A 20,780-nucleotide genomic window follows, 5' to 3' on the forward strand; every position below is an offset into this window, starting at 1 on the left:
GGTGTATGTATACACACACACACACACACAGTGATTTCATTGTTGGGCCCTGAACACCTTTAACCTCAAACTTCTCTAGGGACTGTCTGATATTTTTTGCTAAATATATCACATATGAAAATGTAAATATCCATTTTCCAAACCGCTTATCCTACTGGGTCGCGGGGGGTCCGGAGCCTATCCCGGAAGCAATGGGCACGAGGCATCGAACAACCCAGGATGGGGGGCCAGCCCATTGCAGGGTGACGGTATTATTTTACGGTATTACTTTTTTCTGGTCTTGTCCCTTTATGTAGCAATTTTTAAAAAATATATTTTATATGTACACTTTAATTGCTATTACAGTTGGTTATGGGTGGTCTTTAAAAAAATACAAAAAGTGTCATAGGTGATCGTTTCTCTTATTCATTTCGTAATTATCGGAGTAACTGTGCAAAGTGAATGATAAGCCGTTTCAGCTGAAAAAAGTGACTTACTTTTCATTTCAAATATAACTTAGGGTTGCCAACTGGAGTAAGACTTTCAATTCGAAACAAATCTGCAGGCATATGCACGCTCATTTACATGAATGTAAGAGTTTCATTACCTTGTAAGTAGTCTATAGGCTTTGTAAACTACCCCAAAGCTTTTGATGTCACTAATTTTAGGTTTAAAATGGAATAATATAGATTTGCCGTTAGATTTCTGCGTGAGCATGAGAGTCTGAAAGCCTGAGCTGGACACCCTGAAGACATACATATTTGATTTCACATAAGTTGATTTCTGTAATAAATAACTTAAATTTATACAGTTGTACAAACATTATACAGTTGACGAACATGAACTCACCAATAAATTACGTCCATTTATCTAGCAGTTTATAAAAAAACACTGCATTTGAAAAAATTTTTGCTGTACGATTTCACTCTGTTATGAATATTATAGATTTTTGGTTAGATTCACTTCTGTAAGGGCTGCATAAGCCGAAGTAAGTCTTGCATGGTGGTTAAAGGAGTTTGATGTTCATTGGTATGGGATACGGCGGTTTTAGTGTTAATTCGGCAGTTGTGCCTTTTACCATGGACCTAGCATGAAGGCAACGGCAGATATGTATGCCGATTTAGCAAATGTGTTTTAGTTTTTAATTCGGCACTATACATATATGTAACCAGGTTATAATTCTTTAATGTGTTTAATCACACAGAATCTGTTTGAAATTTGTTTTTGAGTTTGTTAATGTGCTACCAGAACATGGCGTCAGAGTATATATAACTATGATACTGGTGTACTGTGCCACCCACCCCTGATTGGTACCATGACTTGAATGAGTGTACTTGGTACCATCTTTTTGAAGGTTTTTTTGCATGTTCTGCTAGGAATCTGTATGATGTATGTAGTTCCAAACCAATGTGTGGAGCAAAAGCTAAAGATAAAGTTAATCATTTTAGATCCATATCTGAACTACAAAAGCCAATATATTGATACATTTTAGTTGGTTCTTTCTTACATTGCATTTCCTAATTATGTTGGAAAATTGCTGTTCCTGGAGCTGCTTGATGCCCTTAAGTTTACTTTCACCTTCTTGATTTCATTGATAACTCTGATGTCCTAAAGTGTGGGCTTTATGACTGCCATGTATTAGCTGTAGACCCTGCTGACAGACAACAGTATCGCTAGACAACTTGTCTGCTTAGTTCTGCCTTCATCTATGTTGCCTGCATAGTTATTACCTTATTTTTGAGCAGTTATACTTTGGTTCACTTTGTAGAATCATTTGCCTTGTCAACAGTGACGGTGCAGAGTATGTAGAACAAATTTACTTATGGAGATGTGCTTGGTGATGAGTCATTAACTGACGTTAGAAACCTCACTGCCATTATAAAATCCCAGGAATTTGTTGAAATATTGTTTTGTTTGTATGTACCAGACACAGAGTTAATATTTAAGCAATTTCAGAAACTGATTTCAATCTTTTATCTAAATGGATTAACTTTATCCTGGACAATTTTGTCATTTTTTTAAAGCCCGTAACTCATTTAGGCCAAATGCCTGTTTAATTGCACTTCGCTAGCAGATCTCAAATTTTTTGTGCTTCACAACAACACATACTTTAGTGTGATAGATGGGATTGTTTTTTTTAATGTAGACTCAGAGTGACAAGGTCTGCATTTTGATAATTAAGCTCTTCTTCAACCTCATCCAAATTGGATCTTACTCTGTGTATATATGTGTAGATATATGCACAGCACTGTTCAAAACGTGGTTGTTCCTTCACAGAGCAGAACCCCCTTTCTCTGGGTATCTAATCAATCCAGAAGCATTCTTGTCACCAGGGAGACTCCAAATCTGTGAAATTCATTAGGAATGGCCTTCCTGTGTCTGTCCTTCTCTGCATTTAACATTTTCATCTGAAGCATGTGTGATAAATGTCTGGAGCAAAAGCAAAAAAAATAAATAAATTAAGAGGCTAAAGGTTCTGGAGGTAAATTAATTTCTGGTCTTATTTGTGGATATAATCTGGCTTTATGAATGGAGACAGGGAGGTATTTTCCAGGCAGACATAGAGCTATTTGTATATGGTGAGCAAAATAACTTCCTTTTAGTAGATGTGCCAGTACAGTGGCTGCCCAGGTACAAATATTTATTTTTTGCATGAACGTGGAGTCAAGATGGGCATGTAGTGCAGAGGATCTGGCTGACGTGAATCTCTGATTGCCACTGGTAATGTTCCCTTTGAAGTAAATTGAAGTAAGTTGCAAGGAGCTGTTGGTTTTGGTTGAGCCTGCCATATGTGTACAGGCTACGAAAGATAAATATCAGTGCTTTCCAGTATCCTTGTATGTCCCTCCTGTGCTTAGTGGGAAATGCTGCCCTCAGAGGGACACATCTGCAGCGGGCTGTTTGCGCAAACCAGGCAGTTACTCTCGAACGCTTGTGCAGTGACATAATGCTTCTCTGGACTGATTGAATGTAGCCAGAGATTCCTGGTACAGCATCGTTCTCTCAGCCTCGCAGTCATGATAACAAACACTATCCACTGCTGAAAATTCTTCCTCTTATTTAATAAGAACCGGGCTTGATGTAATATTATCTCCACTGTTTTTTTAAGTTTCGCTAAAGTTGTAATGTTTCGTATTATTACACCTCACAGACCAGTATTAGGCAACGTCTCTTTTTTGGAGGAATTTGAAAAAAACACTTTTATTAAAAGCCCCAGCTGTCACCTTCCCAAACAGTTTCAAATCACTTTTAACTTTGCATATATAAAATGTATCATTGTACAGAATGACAGATTATTGTGAATTTGAACCTGTTATTACTATTTAGTGTCAATGGTGATACTTCATTTTTAATATGTGGAATACTACAGTGTCTAACACAACTAATACTCACGCTTATATTATCAGGGCTTTTACACCCTGGATTTTTCCCCCACATCAAAGAGTGAGCAGTTGCACTAATTCCCCTGAGCAGATGACGCCAGTGCATGATCGTAAATATTAAATTATATGGCTAGACTTCTGTATTCATGGTGCTGTGCTGCTAGGAATTAGAACACCTGTTTCTTTCAAGTATCAAGCAGTACTGCCTAAAAATATGCCTCTCTGGGTCTGGATGTTTTTGTGAGAACAGTACATGAAGGAAATTAAACAATAAAAGTCAAATAAAGCCATGACATTCAAAATTACATTATTGCATTTGGAACATTTATACAAGTGGAGATAGCACAGCTGTGGGGTGCCTGGGAAGCCGGGGCCTGTGCAAATGTACTGGGGAAGGGAAAGGAGGATGGGGGAGAGATGGGGCAGCCCAGGTTACAAACCAGGTCCATTTCCTAAGTCGGTCTTTAAGTCGAATTTGAAGGTAAGTTGGAACAATAATCATACAGTACATTATAATGATAATAATTGTACAGTAAAAATAAAAGTAGCTACATACAGCACTGTATTGTACCTCAAGCCAATGAACTGCTGAAGCCACACAATGTTTTCACGAGCGTCACAAAGTAGTGCGTACCTTCGTCATTACGCACCATTGTATTCAATGCAAAATTTTATTTAATAGGCTTTCTGGCGGTCAGTTTGTAAGTACAAGTCGTTCATAAGTCATTCTTAGCCCTGGGACTTTCTGTTTATGAATGACTTTATGAATGACAGCCTTAATGAGCGGCTGCGTGACGTCTCCTCACAATGATGAAGGACACTCTCTCACACGTATTGTCACAGTCGGGTAGTTGACGATCTTCTTCGGGTGGATTTTGCTCAGTAGCACAGCCTCTTGAGGCAGAAGGCTTTAAATCCTATGGCTGCATCCTCCTACCAATGCATGCTGCTTCTGGCATCCACACGAACGACTGACGCGGCCAGTGGCAGAGATCTGAGGAGCTGGATCCCGAGCAATTTCCTTCTGTCACGCATGCCAGCATAACTGACCTTGTCATGCATATCGAGGACAATGAAGGAAACAATGTAACTGATCTGCATTTAGCCACAACATGTGGTGGCTGGGAGTGGCGGGGATGCAAATGTTGAAGCAGCATCAACACCACTACAAATCCCTCGTTTTTAATATAAAGCCTGTGAATATGTATGGTGGACAGATGTAACACTCGACTTTTCTCTAAGCTTTAATGTAGGCTGCAAAAAGATAAAGATCCGCTAAACTCACATATTGTTGATGCTGTAGTGTAATCATTGTAGACATTGTCCTCCAGCTTTTTTCCAGGAATTGCACATAAGTAACAGTGAAAAGTCCTGCTCTGTCATTTACTCTGTCAGGTACTATGTTCTGTATTCTATTCGTTCTATAATATTTTGCGCACTGCTGTGATCCCTACGATGTAATGACTAATTAGTGCCATAGATGTATGAAGAGACTTCCTATCACTACAATAACATCCAGGAATGTTTGGAGCAAAACCTATTGGCTGGCATACTTCAGAAAGCTGCCCTGTAGAAAATAGAATAGAATAGAATAGTAATTTAATAGTAACAGTAACAGTACTTTATTGTAATTGTACAACACAACTTCATAATAGACTAAGATACACCACAAAACAGCTGTGCAAAACTATAAGCTATTAAAAATAGTTTTAATATTGCTACAAAGCAAAATGAGAGCTTTGTATGGAAAATTGCTCCCAGTGTACTGACAGGCTTTATCTGGATTCATTTTACAGTATAGCCCACATTTGCTGAAGGATACTCAGCCATGTGCTTTGTTCCTGCAGAGAAAAGCCCGTCTCCATCATTCAGGAGACCTCCGGACCAGTCGACCTTCTCAGCCGCCGCCCGGCTGTCCGCCATGCTGAATGGGAAGGACCAGATATATGCCAATGCCATGCTGGTGGAGCAGGTACCGCAGAAAAAGGCCCAAAGCTTTACCCGTAACATGCTGCTGCTCTGCCGACTCACAGCCTAATCCATAGTGTCTTAGGAAAAGGAGGTACTGTTATATGGAGCTGATTCATTCCTGTAAAATACAGGCAGTTCCTAGGTTACGAATGACAGCCAAGTCTGTCTTTAAGATTTTATGAATTTGTAGCAGTTGAATAGCAGTAGATTTTGTTAATTATTTGAATTATTAGCCATTCACCCATCCAGTTTCCAAACCGCTTATCCTTCTGGGTCTGGTGGGGGTCTGGAGCCAGAAGCAATGGGCATGAGGCAGGGAACAACCCAGGACGGGGGGCCAGCCCATCGCAGGGCACACTCACAATTCACTCACACATGCACTCCTATGGGCAATTTAGTAACTCCAATTAACCTCTTTGAAACCGGAGTACCCGGAGGAAACCCCACGAAGATTGCACGAGTACATGCAAACTCCACACACATGTAACCCAGGCGGAGACTCGAACCCGGGTACCAGAGGTGTGAGGCAACAGTGCTAATCATTGCACCACCATGCCGCCCTTATAATAATAATAATAATATTGTTATTATTATTATTATTAACAGTAGCTATGTACGGTACTGTACTTCAAGCTGACAAACCTCTGAAGCCACACAATGTTTTCACGGGTGTCTGTATGTGTTCATTGTTACAAATCATTGCATTTAATTCAAATATTTTATATAATCGGCTTTATGGCTGTCCATGCGTAAGTACAAGTTGTTTGAAAGTTGGACATTCTTAAGCAGGGGACTGCCTCTACTTTATTCGGTGGTTTCCATCCTCTCTGCAAATGGAATCATTCTATCCATGGAAGACACATGAAGTCTTACCTTCTGTGAAGACTTAGTCTACTAGTCCCTGAGCCATCTCCAGACCAAAACAAGATTATTGCAGAGTGGGTATGTGTGATGACATCATACAGCATATTAGATAACTTTATATACATTATCACACATGCTTACGCTGTGTGGACAAAAGTATTGGAATACACCTCTTAATACTAGAATTCAGGTGTTTTATTCGGATACATTGCCACAGGAGTATTAAATCAAGCACCAAGCTATGCAGTGAGGTTTACAAACATTATTATACATTTGTTCTGAAGAGCTCAGTGAATTCAAGCACTGTACTGTCACAGGATGCCACCAATGTGATAAATAAGTTTTATGAATTTTTTTCCCTGTTAGATGGTTGATGTTCCATGGTCAACTGTAAGGAGTATTATTGCAAAGTGTAAGCATTTAGGAAACACAAAAACTCAGCCACGTAAAGTAGCAGAGTGGGGTTGCTGAGTGCTGAGGCACGTAATGCGTAAATATTTCCAACGCTCTGTTGATTCAGCAGAGTTCCAAACTTCCTCTGGCATTAACCGCAGCACAAAAACTGTGCTCCGGGAGCTTCATGGAATGGGCTTCCATGACCAAGCATACAAGCCTCACCAAGTGCAATGCCAGGTGCCGGATGGAGTGGTGTAAAGAACGCCGCCGTTGGACTCTGGAGCAATGGAAATGTGTTCTGTGGAGTGACGAGGCATGCTTCTCTGCCTAGCTGTCTGATGGACAAGTCTGGGTTTGGTAGATGCCAAGAGAATGTTACCTGACGTGCCAACTGTAAAGTTTGGTGGAAGGATAATAGTATGGGGTTGTTTTTCAGGGATTGGGCTAAGCCCCTTAGTTCTAGTGAAGGGAACTTTTACTGCTTCAGCTTACCAAGAAGAATTCTATGCTTCTTACTTTGTGGGATCAGTTTAGGGAAGGCCCTTTTCTGTTCCAGCGTGACTGTACCCCAGTGCGATCTCCACAGAGCATGGGATTCAAGCCTGTGACCCTGGTGGCAGCGAGTAAAAGCAGCAATGTACAGTAAAAGCAGCATTGTATGAGATGGACTGCTTATCAGTTCTGATGCAAGTTTGCCTGCTGGGATAAAAGAAACAAGCTACTGGGCCAAAAGGTTAAATACAAGAGTCTGAACAATGTCCAAAAATTGCAGTTGTTGTTGACACAGCTTTACTGATAGTGTACAACTCAGCTACCCTATAGCTGGTCAGCCGTCATTTGGTAACGCTTGAAAGCAAAATACCAGGCAGGAGGCGTCCTTAAACGCCATGCCACCTTGTGGCTCATAGGTGCAATTATACCCCCCCCAGAAACTCCTGGTATTTCATTTTAATGAGCTGTTACTCAGGCACAGGTAAGAAATGCTGCTCTTGGTCTGGTCCTATCCAACACCTTAGGCACCAAAATTTGATTCAGCACATTCCTTGTATGAACAGAGAGCCTGATGATCTATTACTGCTTATTTCTTTGTTCATGACTATAGGATCTGTAAAGGAAACGATGTATCCACTGTTTATGGGTAAATGGCCTCCATTTTATCTCAGATGTCTAGCAGCCTCACTGTCTTTGTACCCCCCCCCCCCCCCCTCCACCCCGCCCCGTAGGTGGGTGACTCGGACATAAAGTACAGCATCACTGGGGTGACGGGCGACAGCACACTGACGGACGGTGGGGGGCCCGACACTCTCGGGGGCGCTCCGCCTTTCCCAGCTGACCCTGCACAGGTGGCAGGCCCATCCGCTTCTCTCTCACGCCCTCCACATGCAGAGGAAGGGGGGGCCCGGGAACAATTGGCCCCTGCTAGTCCCTCCCCATGTCTTTCCCCTGTTGACCTAGCGCTCGCTCGGCTAAATAAGCTAGCCCAGGCTGATGTGCTCAGTCATGGAGGAGGCTCCCCACAGGAGACATGTGCTCTGAGGTGAGATGCCCTGCCTGGCCACGGTCTTTACTTTAGAATCTTTAGAATCTCCATTAGAATTAGAATCTTCAACTTTCGCTTTGTACTTCAGTCTTCCTGTACAGTAATGGTACAGCTGGCTATTGCTCAAAATGTTCTTTTGATATGTTCAGTAAGCAGAAAAATGTCGTACATTAATTCCGTTTTGTGTTTGATGTATTTCTGTAACGTACGACAGTAATGATTTAAAGTATTTAGTGTTCTACAAGATTATTACATCATATGTGTTCAACTTCTGTAATGATTCAAAGTACAAAATTCAGTTTGGGGCTGTAAGATCCTTTTAATATGGGGGTTTGTCATCAGGTGTCTGAATTTATTTCAGTTTTATATGGAAGAATATGGACCAAAGTAGTTGTGATTAACGGCAGTTTTTAAATGCTATTTGGGTAATGTTTTCTCACTATTTATTATGTCTCCGTATTTTCCATCTTTTAAACGGTGACAACATCTTTTCAGACTAACAAAATTACTTCTGCATTCTGTATTATATTCTTTTCTAACATGTTTAATTCCTTTAGACATTACTGTATACTTAGCCCAGCCTGTGCTTGTTTTTCAAGGCTTCTTGCATTGAGCCCATTGTTCACCGATTTCCTCTCCGAGTCTCTAGCTGGGCGGGTGGGGGGTGGTTGCACTTGTTCTAATGGGAGATCTCTGTGTCACTTCCCGTCAGCCCCAGTCTAGTGGCTCTGGAGGTAGACAGCGAAGAGGACGAACTGCTGGAGAAGTCAGCTTTCTCTCACCATTCCACGTCGCTCCAGCAGGGCGGCGCCCTGCAGACTAGTAGTGGAGACGAGCGGGACTCCTTCGACGCCTCCCTGGACCTGTGTTGCAGCCACGCATACTCCTCTCCCTTACGCAACTCTCCTTTGGTACTGTGAGCCTCCTCGCTGTGGCACACACAGCCAGAAAGCAGATTCAGCAAAAAGCTTTTTAGTCTGAATCACACACATTACATGCATATGCCGTTTTATATGCACTAGTAAATTGTCTTTTACTTTTACAAAGAAAATATTCTTTGTCACGACAGTAGATGTTGCAGTAAACTGGGGGGGCAGGGGGTTATGAAGGCACTGGTCTAATTGCTGTGATCGAAGGGTCGGCGACCACTGATTTCGAGTATATATAAATGTAATAGCAAGTAACCATTTATTAGAAGGTTCATTAGAAGTTCTATTCGCATTTCTGACTGTTGTCTTTTCTGTAGGACTCAGGGGATCTCGGCCTCCGCCTGCGCTCGTACTCCTACTCATCCCCCAAGATCAGCTCGGTGCGGCCCCGCTGCGACCGTCACGTGGCCAGCTCGGACCTCACCGAAGGTCGGTGTCTCTCCGCCAGGCCCTCGGCTGACAGTTTGGCTGTTATTCTCCTGTCATATACAAAATGATCTTTATGCTACCATTACTGTACATATATAATGATCTGCTTTTCAGCATATACTGAGGGTCTGAGTTACTGTGGAGCATTCTGAATAGTATTAGAATATGTCTGTTCTGTTAGCTGTTTCTTCTTTTCCCTTTTGTTTTGGGCTGAAGAACGGGGTTGGAGTTTAATTTGAGAGCGCCAGTGTCCCCTTTCAGCACCAAGCTGATTATAATCAGTTATTTCACTGTTTGAATGAAACATCTCTGTGGAGCGTTTTTCCAGCAGCGCTCTGGCTTTGCACGAGATGACTTGGCTCCTGACTCTCCCTGGGTCTGTTTGTTGTGCGGCTGTGGGCCCAATAGCAGCAGCAGCTTGGAAGCAAATGTGTTTTCTTAGTAATTCAGATTTTTGGAGTTCGTCTTTCTTCGATTCTCATTTCCTAGATGGTATTTGGATGCTAGCGCAGATGTAACTACATAAAATGTACCAAAGACAAATACCTCCTGACCATAGACGGTTCTAGACCCTATTTAGGGGGGCTTCAGCCCTCCTGTTTTTTCGTCATAACCCCCCTTTAAAATAATGACCTTAAGACGATTTAGCGATTAGTCCTGTATTTCTGTATGCATTTTGTACCCTCTGCTCAGCATCCCTTTAGGGGCTTGAGTCCCACTGCTTATGATGCTTTTATCTTCTGCAACTGACAAGCTTAGGTTTACATTGTGTATATTTTTCTGGAATAATTCACGTTTTTCCTATCAGTGGGGGCAGACTGGGAGCGGACTGGGGGCGGAGTAGGGACCGACTGGGGGCGGACTAGGAGCAGAGTGGGAACGTATTGGTGCCAGAGTGGGGGTAGAGTGGGAGCAGACTGGGGAAGGACTGGGAGCAGAGTGGGAGCAGACTGTGGGCGGCGTGGCAGTGGATAAGGAGCGAACTGGGGGCGGACTGGGGAAGGACTGGGGGCAGAGTGGGAGAAGACCGGGAGAGGACTGGGAGCAGACTGGGGGCAGAGTGGGAGCAGACTAAGGGTGGACTGGAGGTGGACTGGGGGCAGAGTGGGAGCAGACATGGGGAGGATTGGGGGCAGAGTGGGGGTGGACTGGAGGTGGACTGGGGGCAGAGTGTTACTCCCAAGTGAGCGTTCTGTCCTTGCCCTGTAGATGGAGTGTTCAGCAACAGTGGTCGGTCCCTCCTTCAGGCTCTCTCTCTGTCTAAATCACTGTCCCTGCTCAATCCGATTAGTGAGTATTCGCCTCAGATGACCCCGCCCTGCCCGGCTAGCAAGCATGTAGCCCGAGCAGCTGGGCTCCATGGGATGGGCACTTTCCCTTCATTACCCCCACTCATCATCCCCGCCGTGCTCCAGTAACCATGTCTGGGGTCTGCCTCCACGTGTTAAATGCTAATCCTGTCCCCCCAGATGTACGTTTTTTTTAGTCATTTAGTTTAGCATTTTAGTCACCGGATCACCATGTACAGGACAGAGAGGCACAGTGCATGGTATCCACAGCCATCCCACTAACTAGCCAGCCTGTGTTTAGTCACCGCTTGGTGGTAGGGTGTGTGATGCGGAGGGCATGCAGCTCCTAGATTGTGGTGTGTGGGTCTTTGTGGGGGGAATTGTTGTGCCCAAAACATTAATCTTACCCTCTGTTTTCATTCCCATAACATGTCATGACTTCCGTGTTGGTCCTTGCTGAGTGTACATTTAAAACTCTGTGTCTCATCAAAGGGTGTTATACAGTCCTGAAGTCCCGCATGACAGTTCAGTTTACTGTGCCTGCACTCTAGCCATGTCATGTCGTTGCTGATCACCGATGTGAGAGTTCTTTGTCTAAAACATTTGCTAAATGAATCGTTTAGAATGTACTTTTGTTTTTGCTTTGGCTTATCGGCAGTTTTCTGGATGGCGTATAACACCCAGAACATTGTTTTTACATTTGTAAGGATGCGACAAGATTGTTGCACAAAAAGTCCCCAGAACGGCCTTTCTGCATATCCACCGTGTTTATTGTTTTCTTCATTTTCTTTTCCTTTTACAGAACACCGTGCTTTCAGCTTGCCAGAACAGCCACAGGAGAAGAGGTATTTATGAGGATGAATCTCTCCTTTAACTGCTTTCCGGTTCATATTGCCGTACCGTATCCCGCCGCCCCCTGTCACTCTGGCATAAACGCTCGCCTGATCTCTGTTAGCCATTACTATTATTAACGGCTTGCCCGGTGACCCCCTGGCAGTTCTGGTGGCTTCAGGCTGGTGGATCGGTTTCTCCTGGGTTTTTTTGAGGGTGCACTTATAAAATTAGCAGGCCCTCACTTCTCATTCAGGAAGCGTGGCCTTAGCGTTAGCTTTTGGCTTACTGTTAGCTTTCGGTTTGCTACTAGCTCTTGGCTTGCCGTTAGCTCTTGGCTTGGCATTAGTTTCTGGCTTGCCATTAGCTTTTGGCTTGCTGTTAGGTTTGGACATGCCATTAGCTCTCAGTTTGCTGTTTGCTTCCGACTCACTGTTACTGTAGCGTTCGGCTTGCCGCTAGCTTTCGGTATGCCGCTAGCTTCTGGTTTGCTGTTAGCTGTTTGGTCACAGCTTGCTGTCTGTTCCAGCTTACCATTAGCTTTAGGCTTGTCGTTAGTTTCCGGCATGCTGTTAGCTCTCGGCTTGCTGTTAGCTCTCGGCTTGCTGTTAGCTCTCAGTTTGCTGTTAGCTCTCAGCTTGTTGTTATCCCACAGTTCACTGTTAGCTCTGCGTTTGCTGTTAGCTCTCAGTTCACTGTTAGCTCTCATTTTGCTGTTAGCTGTCAGTGGCTTGCTGTTAGCTTTCGGCCGCTGTTAGCTCTCAGTTGGCTTTTAGCTTTTTGCTTGCTGTTAGCTTCTGACATGCTGTTACCTCTCAATTTGCTGTTAGCTCTGAGTTTGCTGTTAACTTCTGACTTGCCATTAGCTTTCAGCTTGCTGTTAGCTTCTGACAGGCTGTTAGCTTTCAGCTTGCTGTTAGCTTTCGGCATGTTGTTAACTGTCATTTTGCTGTTAGGTCTTGGCTTGCTGTTAGATTCCGGCATTCTCTCAGCTATCAGCATGTTATTAGCTCTTGGCTTGCTTTTACCTTTCAGCATGTTTTGTTGGTTCATTGCACATCCTCAGTGCCACTTCCTAATCTTCCCAATCGCCCATCAACAAAACAGAAACCCCAGAGGCTTTATAAATAGGTCTGTTGTTGAATAGCTCTATCTTTATTTTGGCTTCTGTGTTGGCATACATATATCATGCATATTAGCGTGTGTATATATGATTAGACGGCTACGTAGTGGCACATTTATGTGTTTATATCTACTATGTGCTATACATATATACACAAACTTCTGTCTGTTCCTTCACAATTGTATTGGCACTGGAATAGTTGACTAGGTATTTTTTTACCTAATAAACTGTAATATAGTATAGAAAATAGTTCAAAATGTAGGTTTCTTTTGGTTTTAGTTTTTTAGTTTCTTTTATTTTTTTAAGAAGATCAGTTTTTCCTGTTTAATCATTAAGCAGCTTCCACATGCCCCACTAAGTTGCTCGGGTCCTGGGTCCATCCTCTGATAGCTATGGGTTCTCCTTCAGGCAGGCTCAGTTAGATCTTGGATGTTCCATTATTCTCAATATTCAGCAAGAAGCGTCCAGGTTTGTATAGAAAACAGCACTGTAAGAGTTTCCAGATACATTTTGTTCATAATAAAGATATGCAGCATTTCTAATGAAAGAACTGCAAAATGTCACATTTTAGCAAATATATAATATATAAGCATTTTATGAGAGTATGAAAATTGCCTTTTGAGATATTAAACAACCTGAAAATAACCAACCCTATAAAGACGTGTTCATGCTTAACTCATGTTTAACACTTCCTGATTTCACTTTATCTTACTAACTAGTGTTAAATATTTTTAGTTTACAGTTTTTTACCTAGAGTACAAACATACACATCAGCTATACCAAATAGGATGCTTATTTGTTAGAATTATGTTAAGATTTTTCCTTGCTTGCCCTTTTCAGTAATTTGGGACTATTTGGGATATGAAACAAAACACCAGGTTCCTTAGTGCAATCCCACTTGTCCCAGTCCTGGGTAGCCGGTCCTTAGTCCCCATTTACCCGTAATAAGCGAAAGCCTGGACATATTACCGTTTTCCATAAAATGGGACAGCATGCACAGCAGCTTTCCCCATGTCCCCAGCCAGCGCGCTGTGCAGTTATCACACACTTTCAGTCCCTTTGTAGTGCTGCCAACAGCAGGCACTCGAACAAGACAGACACCGCAGGCAGAGAGTCATTCCTGCTGCTCGCTGATGGTTAATGCCGAAAAGTACACAGTGTGTGACCAAACCCACCCCCCCCCCCCCCCCCCCCCCCCCCCACCAAGCCACAGCAGGTCGGGAGAGCTCTGTTGTTTCCCATAGGGAGTTAACTTTCCGTAAGAGGGCACAGTCAGCTGAGGACGAGGGCAGAGTGGCACTGGCGGAGTCCCTGCAACACCTCACCCTCTCCGAATTCCTCAAAGAGTATGTGGCCAGTCCAGCCCTGGGGTCAGCTTGGCGTGACCTGTTAGCTATTAATCCATCCTGCCGCTCACTGCCGTGTCAGCGTCCTAAACACCGCAAGCTGTCTGGTAACCAAGCCTAACATCGCAGGCACGCTTTATCTTGGTTTATATTTACCAGCAATAGCATCTAACCGCCCCTGAATTACTTGGCAGTAGATCTCTAACCTGTAGTTCTGCTACCTATAGCATGTTCAGGTACATGTATGGATTAAAAGAGGAGCTCAAAATAAAGGCAGCTTTAAATGCTCTGTGAGTCATGAATCCTAAAGTCCAGAAGAATGAATTGGTTTGTTATGACTCTGTGGGGGGGCTTAGGATTGCATGGTATGCTCGCTTCGGTTTAACTCCACTCCAGCAAGAACAGTATGAACAGTATGGGTATGAACTAACCCACTGCAGTGTTCTTTTGGTGCTTAAACTTTAAAATGTATCTGTGAGCTTCTTAGAAATGCAACAGTAGGACAGTGGGCACAATTTGCTTATCATTGTGACTAATAGATCTCCTACTTTGTATAAAGTGCATGATTGGCACAATGCGAACTAACCATAACATTGTCCTTAGTAGACTAATGCCAAATTGTTCTGTAATGTACAGCCGCAGAATTGCCGAGTGCGTGACATAATTTTGCAGTCGTGTAAAATGTTTTTTTTTTTTCCTCAAACAGAATTGAAGAAGAAGAGTGGGATAAATATATCATCCCGTCCAAAGCGGAGTCGGAGAAGTACAAAGTGAGTCGCACCTTCAGCTTCTTGAAGAGCAGGATGTCCAGCACTCGCAACAAGAACAAGGTAAAGGCAGCCACTGCAGCTGTCAACCCGCCTGTCTCCGCTGAGGGACATGCCCGCGTTTACGTTCAGCCACTAATTCCAGAGAAGGAATGGACATATTAGACCTTAGAAAGTGCTGAACTTTTAACTGTTGCCCACCAAAGAGCAGATCTGTGCCTGTAATCATTAACCCTCATGGAAAGCAAATAACACATTCACCTTTGCACGTCCCCGCCGTAAAGCTTCCATTATCGTTAATGCCGTTTCGTGAGGGCAGTCAGAATAAGAAGTTAGCAGAAAAAAGCCAGATTCTGTGCCTTTGACTGATAACCACTGGGTCTGACTTTCCAAGGGGAAGGCAAAGGAAAAGGAGGGCAAAGAGAAGTCACTGAATGGGCACCAGTTTGCCACAGGGTCCTGCACAGGTCTGACGCTGTGCCTGGTCTGCGACAAGCCAGCGGTGGGGAAGGACCTCCTTCAGTGTTCAAGTGTGTATTGTTTTCCCGTCTTCCTGTCAGCGGGTCACCGCCTTTATCTCTCTATAAATGTGGAGAGGACTGATATTATGCTATTGTTGAAAGAAGCAGAGGTGTTTGCTCTAGAATTTTCTATTATACTCTGTTGCTGCTCTCTAATCCAGATGCTTTTGTTTCTAGTCCTGATGTAATAAATACTTTTGCGGAATAGGCTGGTGGGCGTGTAAATTCTGAAAGGCTGATATGCAGGCTAATATTGGACTCTGTACACTCTAGCTGTTTATTGAGGTGGTGATGTCACTTCCTCCACAGACTGCGGCATCAACGTGCACAAAGGCTGTCGGGATTCTGTCACACCTTGCATGAAGGTATCGCATTATTGCACGCAGGATCTTGCTAAATACAAATACTGCAATTTATAGCAGGAAATACTGTAATTATTTCAGGTCTTGGTTTCCAGTCATGCCCACAGAATTCCTTAAAAAGGAATGAGGAAATGTTATCATTTTCAGGGCGTCTTTCAAGGAGTTTCTCAGTTACGTTGCTTGTTAGTCATGGTCAGCCGAAACCAAGAATTCATTTATGGTAATGATTTCAAAGTGCAGCATATATATTATCTTTTTCTTTCCTTAAGAATGGAAGAGTGGGCACATGGAAGTTATAAATTGTTTGCACATATATGTGATCCTTATTTTCAAATCAAATTCTTTGTTTCTCACAGAAGCTTCAAGAAAAATATGTGGTGACAATGAAGAACAAGACAACTTCCCTCCCGCAGAGTAAGTCCAGCAGTTAAAGTTTGCCTGGTTGTATTAATGTTTAGTGAGCTATGTGGGGGGTCCCTGACAGAGCCTCTCTTCCCCTACAGGGCAATGAAGCACCTTTTTTTTAAAACTGGCCGAGTCCTTTGATCTTTGTACAAAGACCTGTTTAATGAGCATTTTCATTCTAATGAGCATATTGAAGTTAAAAACCTACTTTATGCTCACCAGAAATAATACAGAAATGTTTTTTCCACAATTCCAGATTTATTTTAATCTGGAATACTGGAATACAGCAGACATGTGATTCTTGCATAATTTTAAACTAAGGGACAGTAGAAATTTTGAGAGTAATTATATAAGAGCAACTACAGATATGCTGTAAATTGAGGCACACATGGCCCACCTTTGATGTGCTTAAGCTGCCACAACTGGGCTATTTGTAATTGTCTCCCAGTAATAACTAGAGAGGAAAAATTATGTCTAAATTTAAACTGAAATAATCTCTTCTTAGCTTGTCCCTATGAAAAGATTTATTTAAACTAACGGAAAGCAATGGTTACTTATTTATTTATGATGCAATTGTATGGTTATATATTTTTTAGTTAAGCATATGTAATTGAATTGGAATGTTCAGCAGCTTTTGTTTTCTGCAATAAATGGTTCACCCAGGATTAAGTTCTGGGAACCTCATACTGACCTGTCACCATTATTATCTGTGTCAGACACTCTGATGCGGGAAAATCCCATAACCTGCGTCATCCCCACCTCCACCTCCCTGCCCGCCGTCATGTGTCGGGATAAGAGGGAACAGGCCAGCGTGCCTGGCTCCCTGTCCAAGAGCGCACCCATCGTCACAGAGCGGTGAGTGGGCTTCCTCTGTAGCCATGTGATGTGGTGGGGTGGCCCGTTACAGGGGGGGTGATGAGTGCAGCACTTCTCAGATTGTTACAAAAAAAAAATGCAAGCTTTGATTAGACATGTGCACACAGCCATGTTCCTTCTGCAAGGAGATGAACCTCTCAGGGGCAGAAAGCTAAGCCCTGGACTATGTATAGAAAAGTATTTCTGAAAGGTGCATGGTTTTAGCAGATTTAATGACGTGCGTTTCAAGCCCCATGAAAGATCAGGCCAGTATAGCCTAAGACAAGCTATGTGTCCTGAATTTCTCCAATAGAATATCTAGCTTTATGGAGATTGAGAGTGAAGCTAAAGCCTTTGCTATGCTAATTTAATCAGAAGATGAATTGTGGTTTTGCGCGAAGCTCCACAGAGGCCCTTATGGTGTTGTTGGCGATGTCCTCCTCAGCAGGCTAAGCGAGGGTCCCGAAATCGACCCTGAGACCGTGGCCTGGAGGAGTCGCTCGCAGTCCGAGGAGCTCCTGCCCGTCACCGAATCCTCGCCCTCCACCGATTCCTCCATCATTGAAGGTATTATCACGTCATCCTCCTCCTTAGCTACCTAAACACCCACTCACCCAGGTTCTGCAACTGCTTCTCCAGCACAAGTTACCCCAACAGACTGAACTAATTGTACTGTTGACTGTTTTCGGAAGCATTGATTTATTGGTGCTGAGAGGGGGGGGGGGCTATTGAATTACCTGGCATCTGATTTGTGGCTTGAAACAGGACTTTGAGCTCTATTTACCAAATTAGCAATGAGAAGGTAGTGTGTTGTTCTTTGGCTATTTGTGGAAGAACATTTTATTCTCAGGTACTGCCTGATTCTGACTAATGCTTGAAAAATGTGTTACTCGTTGAATGAGCTTGCATCAAATCTGTGGTGCAGTGGTGAAATTCTTTCAAGCATCCATACCAGTGATCATTTAATAAATATAACTGCAGTTTGGGGTCTTTTTTGATGTACTTCTCAATTTTCCATCTACTCCCTGAGGTCGTTTTACCAGAGGAATTATTTTCTTCACAAAAGCAGACAGGTGTCATCTTCTGTGTCTTCAGATGTTGTGGATGCCTCGTTAAGAAATGACTTCCGGGAGGATCTGCTAGATTACGAGGCGGAGTCCTGGAGCCTTGCCGTGGACCACAAGTTCTGCAAGAAGCAGGAGAAACGTGTTGTGAAAAGACAGGATGTGATTTATGGTGCGTTCTGCAGCCTTACCGAACAGGGACTGAATCTCCGCCTTGAATGAACAATATTGTCTTCCGTCCTCTGGCATAAAGTCAAAATAAATGACAAACTTGAAGCTGGTGCTGGTTTTAGTCTACGTCACTGTTATGGCAGCTGTTTTAATTGCTGGGGGATAAAAAAAAAGACAGTCAAACCTTTCCTATTAGTTTTGGCAAAACACCTTTACTTAGTGGAATATTTATGGTGTTCAGAAACAAAATGAAATGTCTTTCTAAGTTATTTTTTAATTCTCTGTATGCCATGCAGTCATCCTTCTTCCGTATCTGCACCTGCAGTTCATACTTATGTGAGCCTGGTGCCGGTCTCTGGAACCACGGGGCATGTGGCAGGGTACACCCTTGTTGGGATGCACTATTTGGGGGAATATTTATAATCTGAGTCAAAAACCATTTAGATATTCTTCAGAAAACTTTATGTGCTAAGAATCAATCTAATAATATGACCTTGAAATGACTAAATGTGTATTTAGAGACATCGAAGCAGTTTTGCAAAGTTTCTAAATACAGAACAGCATGTTGTGTTTGGGAACTACAGTGAAGCAATCGTGAGCTAATTTCCAAAAATAACCGAATGTCCTGGCAGTGTTTTGCATATTTTTAATCGGAAATCAGATGGAAAAGCTGTGCTTCACTTGCCTAGGTGTGGAGATCGCAGTTTACTTCAAGTGAACATGTGTCTGTTGGCTGGAAATCAAAGAACAATTAGTGTTTTTGAGAAACATCAGAAGCATCTCTGAAGATGAACATAGCACACCTGAATTTTAAGCTCTCAGTTCTTGTCGTCACCATCTGGTTTCAAAAATCATGCCTGACTCTTAGTTCAGATCCGTTTTACTCTTTTAATCTTTTTTAAACTACGTCTACATATGAAAAAAACTTTTTTTCAATCATTTTTTTTTTTGCTTACTAAATTCCGCTAATGGAGGAAACCGCTTGGAGCAATCTCGATACATCATGGTTAGGTTATGTCATCAATACAATATTTAAATAGCTTGCATGTTTTATACGTTGTCCATTCGTTGGCAATAAAAAATAAGTCTTAATTTCCTTCCTTTGTGGTATTGCCAAATATTTTAGATAAGTTTTCCAGCTGGGTTTTGACCTCACAACCTTCTAGGCGCAAGGCCAGCTCTGTGAAGAGTGGCATTCAGGCCTGCCAACTGTTAATTGTAAGGACTACAGAAGTCACCTTTGAAATATATATACAGATATCCATTTAAAGGTATCTTTCCACTCAGTCTAAGCCCAGACACTGCAATGTTTGCTTTATAACTGTGGGGAGATTCTGAGTAAAACTTATCTTGTTTTTCAGTGAAGCATTTGCTGCTGTTGAACTTACAACTACAATTAGTAGCTGTGTGCATATATAGTATGATTTGTTAGGCATAAATTATTTAGCAAATGTCTTTGTAAGAGTAAAAGCTTTCTTGTGTGTTATTGATACTTTAAATTAGTCTAGTTTCTTTTTTTTTTCTTTTCAAACTCCTGTGTTCAAGAGGAGAGGGCTACGCGCGCAACGACATGTGCCCACCAATATGGGCCTAAAGATTAACTCTTGAGATTATTACTCTGCTCTTTGTTGCTCCAGAGCTGATGCAGACCGAGATGCACCACATCCAGACCCTGACCATCATGGCCGAGATTTTCCGGAAGGGCATGAGGGAAGAGCTGCAGCTCGACCTGGAAACGGTGGACAAGATCTTCCCCTGTCTAGACGAGCTGTTTGACTTCCACAAAATCTTCTTCTGCATCATGAAAGAGCGGCGTCAGGCCTGCACCCTGGAGCATAACAGTAGGAACTTCCTCATTGACAGGATCGGAGACATCCTTGTGCACCAGGTGAGCATCCAACTGACGACAGAGTGTGAAGTCTATATATGGGTCCGTCTTTTTTAAGTATTTGGTTGACAAGGGAGATCTCTACTAATACAGTGTCACAGCACATTACCTGTTATGCACATAGATGTTGCATGTATATAGCTTTCAAGCCTCCATGCAACCAACACTCTCTCATTTTTATATAGTTTTCGCATGAAAATGCTGAGAAGATGAAGCAGGTCTACGGAGAATTCTGTAGCCATCATACCGAAGCTGTGAGCTTTTTCAAAGAGCTTCAGCAGCAGAACAAGAAATTCCAGTTATTTATTAAAGTAAGCCTTATTTTATCATTTTTGTTCCTTTAAGCCTTATGAGTTACGTTATCATAATCGCCTTATGGGCCACTGGCTGCCTTATTCATCCGATACCTATTGCTTTGTATCCTGATGATGTTTCTACAGCAACAGAGTAATAACTCTTTGGTGCGGAGGAAAGAGATCCCAGAATGTATCCTATTGGTGACACAGCGCATCACCAAATACCCAGTATTACTGGAGAGGATTCTTCAGTATTCCCAAGGTCAGTCAGTCTGTTTCAGGTTCAGTACTGCAGATGCATCTTTAGTTTACACATTAACTTAATTTCAGAATTTCCATTTCTTCATCCATAGCCTAAAATAATTGTACCT

The 20,780-nt window shown here is 42.7% G+C and overlaps 1 protein-coding gene across 10 annotated transcripts in view; it reads left to right on the forward strand.

The window, feature by feature from the left end:
* The window catches only part of arhgef28a (Rho guanine nucleotide exchange factor (GEF) 28a), an 86,545-nt gene that overhangs the window by 47,902 nt on the left and 17,863 nt on the right, over window positions 1-20,780 (forward strand). For 5 of the 10 annotated variants that reach the window (XR_007398839.1, XM_049019673.1, XM_049019675.1 and 2 more), the window contains 17 exons: window positions 5,210-5,334; window positions 7,817-8,130; window positions 8,846-9,044; window positions 9,380-9,491; window positions 10,701-10,781; window positions 11,583-11,625; window positions 13,979-14,080; window positions 14,787-14,910; window positions 15,242-15,377; window positions 15,678-15,733; window positions 16,087-16,144; window positions 16,852-16,990; window positions 17,436-17,557; window positions 18,086-18,226; window positions 19,863-20,113; window positions 20,299-20,424; window positions 20,554-20,671. Coding sequence is in view for 8 of the 10 variants with exons in the window: in XM_049019673.1 (XP_048875630.1) it covers window positions 5,210-5,334; window positions 7,817-8,130; window positions 8,846-9,044; window positions 9,380-9,491; window positions 10,701-10,781; window positions 11,583-11,625; window positions 13,979-14,080; window positions 14,787-14,910; window positions 15,242-15,377; window positions 15,678-15,733; window positions 16,087-16,144; window positions 16,852-16,990; window positions 17,436-17,557; window positions 18,086-18,226; window positions 19,863-20,113; window positions 20,299-20,424; window positions 20,554-20,671 (2,247 nt within the window). In the remaining 2 variants the exon portion in view is untranslated. The remainder of the gene's footprint in view (window positions 1-5,209; window positions 5,335-7,816; window positions 8,131-8,845; window positions 9,045-9,379; window positions 9,492-10,700; window positions 10,782-11,582; window positions 11,626-13,978; window positions 14,081-14,786; window positions 14,911-15,241; window positions 15,378-15,677; window positions 15,734-16,086; window positions 16,145-16,851; window positions 16,991-17,435; window positions 17,558-18,085; window positions 18,227-19,862; window positions 20,114-20,298; window positions 20,425-20,553; window positions 20,672-20,780) is intronic. The other 5 variants (XR_007398840.1, XM_049019677.1, XM_049019674.1 and 2 more) reach the window with 4 other exon arrangements.

Source organism: Brienomyrus brachyistius, chromosome 7, assembly GCF_023856365.1.
Source record: "Brienomyrus brachyistius isolate T26 chromosome 7, BBRACH_0.4, whole genome shotgun sequence".
Lineage (NCBI taxonomy): Eukaryota > Metazoa > Chordata > Actinopteri > Osteoglossiformes > Mormyridae > Brienomyrus > Brienomyrus brachyistius.